General features: G+C 43.9%; 2 protein-coding genes across 2 annotated transcripts; one reads left to right on the top strand and one right to left on the bottom strand.

Moving 5' to 3' along the window:
- Nucleotides 1–843: 843 nt before the first annotated feature.
- Nucleotides 844–1,144, bottom strand: PHALS_13621 (uncharacterized protein; the record flags this gene model as incomplete). Its single annotated transcript, XM_024729416.1, has 2 exons — nt 844–859; nt 936–1,144. The coding sequence occupies 2 exons, from the start codon at nt 1,142–1,144 to the stop codon at nt 844–846; spliced, it is 225 nt and encodes a 74-aa protein (XP_024579795.1).
- A 352-nt stretch (nt 1,145–1,496) lies between these two features.
- On the top strand, nt 1,497–2,339 carry PHALS_14709 (uncharacterized protein). Its single transcript, XM_036407575.1, has one exon. The coding sequence runs from the start codon at nt 1,742–1,744 to the stop codon at nt 1,922–1,924; it is 183 nt and encodes a 60-aa protein (XP_036263266.1). The 5' UTR covers nt 1,497–1,741; the 3' UTR covers nt 1,925–2,339.
- Nucleotides 2,340–2,452: the final 113 nt, after the last annotated feature.

Genomic DNA, 2,452 nt, shown 5'->3' with positions numbered 1-2,452 from the left:
GACGCTCTTGTGGCTGTATCATCAGCGCATTTTTATTGTTGCTGGACGCCAGCATCAGCGGCTCTCGGATTTATGATTGCAATATCACCTCGGAAATATATTTGGGAAAATGATAGATAAATATTTCAATCATCTGGAGCTCCGAAGTATATATCCATTTGACCATTGGCGCTACCAAATGTAATGGGATTGCTTTTCATCGCACAGCAAGGAGGCTCAGTCTCTACGAGTTACTGCATTTAAAATAGCTCGCATGCTCTATTCAAGAGCGGAATGGATGGTCTCTCGAGTAGCCAAGTTCTTTTTGCTGGTGGCTTTAAGCTCGCCGAGCAAGACACTAGTGTGATGTGTGCGTACTTTGTTAAAACGGCAGGTTCTCTTGCATAATTATACTTTAATAACGGATTGCACAAATCAACTTCTTGGGCCGCTACCATCTACAGCTTTACTTGCATTGTGCCCCTGCCCCCACCGTCACAGTGGCGTGTAATAGAGTAAAATTGGTAAGTACCAACTTGTGCAAAATCTAGTTCGCATTGCGTTCTAATCCGTACTGATTTTGTAGTGCGAATGTTGCGCAGCTAATTATATGCCAAATTAGCATACAGTGAATAAAGTTCTAACTTTAATGTCGATATTGGGTTGACATGAGTGGTTCATTATTTCTACTAGTTTGCATTTTGGGATGGATGACCATTACCATGACACGTCATAGTGACGTTATAAACTGACAGCGAGGATTATGCCTGATCGCACCTTTTTTCCTGGACCGGACTACGAAGTTGAATGAGCCGATACAGATTCTGCTTCAAAACGGGTACAACTACAAGCAAGCTTTAGTTTTCATGACTTACAGGTACTGTCATCGACTTGAGACATGTTCAATCAGAAGCTATAAGGCTGTTGTCGGCTCAAGGCTAATAATAGACATTTACGGAGCTGATAAAAACAGCTCATTGTCGGAGCCACGTCGAAGCACATGATACCACCCTTCCATCCTATTATAGTGTCGATAGTTGCGAGACAGTGCAAATGCTTTCGGATGAAAGCAAATAGAAAGTAGTGCTACGTTAATCATGGTACCCATGAGCCATTCGGAGCATGAGAAGTACAGCGTCTCCCTCGATGACATGGAACTAAGCATCGAGTCAACATCTTGTGTGACCCACTCCTTCATACCAGGGTACGTGTGGCCCCGTTACAGTAGAAGAAGTGTAAGTGTCTTGGATATTCTCAGTTTTGCTCGGTAGGAGCGCACAAATCTACTATCTGTGCGTGGGCAAAGAAAGTTCCTTGGTCAAAATTAAGCGTCAGTGGCAGAAATCACACACCAAAAGTTGAAGCTTAAGGTTCTGAAATGCGTATAGCGTACCGAAGGACAGCTATTACAGCCGAGGCTACGGGAACAAATGTCATTTCTGAGTCTTGATGGACCCAGCCGCATCGAAAACGACAGACAGTTGATGTTAAATGGGACAGGTTTGTCAATGCCACTTGAGAGAAACAGAAGAACTAGTTCGTCTCGGTGAGACTAGCAAATAGAACGGAAGCGGAGATACCTGAGGCTTTATGGATATGGGGAATGAAACCAGAAGAATCTGACGCCTAGAATTGTTCTTGGTCATTAAAACGATATGACCCCGTGTTTGCCGTGTTTAAAATACATTAGATTCAGATTGATTGGTGAAGCAAGGCAATTGACACCAACCATCCGCACACTCCAACACTTTTTCAGTGGGTGATGTTCTTCTCTCAGTTAGACTGTGCACGCTCAGTGACAACCACCAGCAATTTTTCGTTGTATTATAGTCAATGCCAACTTGCGAAGGTAAAACAGTTTCGCCAACAGCGAGAGGTGGCAGATAAGCCGTGGGTGACGCTACTGAATTGGGCAACAACCAATCACGCCGACTATAATCGCTAACAACACTGTCTATGTGGGTAACAAAGCTTCACACAACTCTGATATGTTGTGCACTGAGAATTAACCAGTTCAAAACTATGTATGAATAGTGGGCGATGCTGCCGTAGCTTATTTGAATCGAGCCAAATACACACAGCGCATAAGAGGGCAAATCTTATAAAAAGCGACCTGTCGTGGCATGTCTACGCGTGCGACTTAGTGTGGAACTGCTTTGCCTAGACAGGTTAGACAGGGAGTTTTTTCTGCACCCCCTCTCAACAGTCATAAAATGTGCGAGTTGCCGCACACCGTGTTGGGGTCCGTTCATTTCCAACGTGTGATACTACATCGTAGTTATTGTAACTCTAAACTTCATGTATATGCTTTTATATACAGCGACGAATTTCTTAAAATACTGATGAATGCTGCATGCACGCGAAAAACAAAATAGATGTGGGACGATGTAATCGGATTACACATACCCTGGTAACAGGGGTGTGTGTCACACCAGATGGGCAAGGTGTGACCACACCCAAACAAGAATACGCC

This window comes from Plasmopara halstedii, assembly GCF_900000015.1.
Source record: "Plasmopara halstedii genome assembly, contig: Scaffold_671, whole genome shotgun sequence".
Lineage (NCBI taxonomy): Eukaryota > Oomycota > Peronosporomycetes > Peronosporales > Peronosporaceae > Plasmopara > Plasmopara halstedii.
Note: the sequence above shows the minus strand (reverse complement) of the source record. Positions and strands in the feature narration are given on the sequence as shown.

Excerpts from the sequence above, each read along its gene's own strand:
- PHALS_14709 (XM_036407575.1), top strand. The coding sequence starts at position 1,742 with ATGTTCTTCTCTCAGTTAGACTGTGCACGCTCAGTGACAACCACCAGC.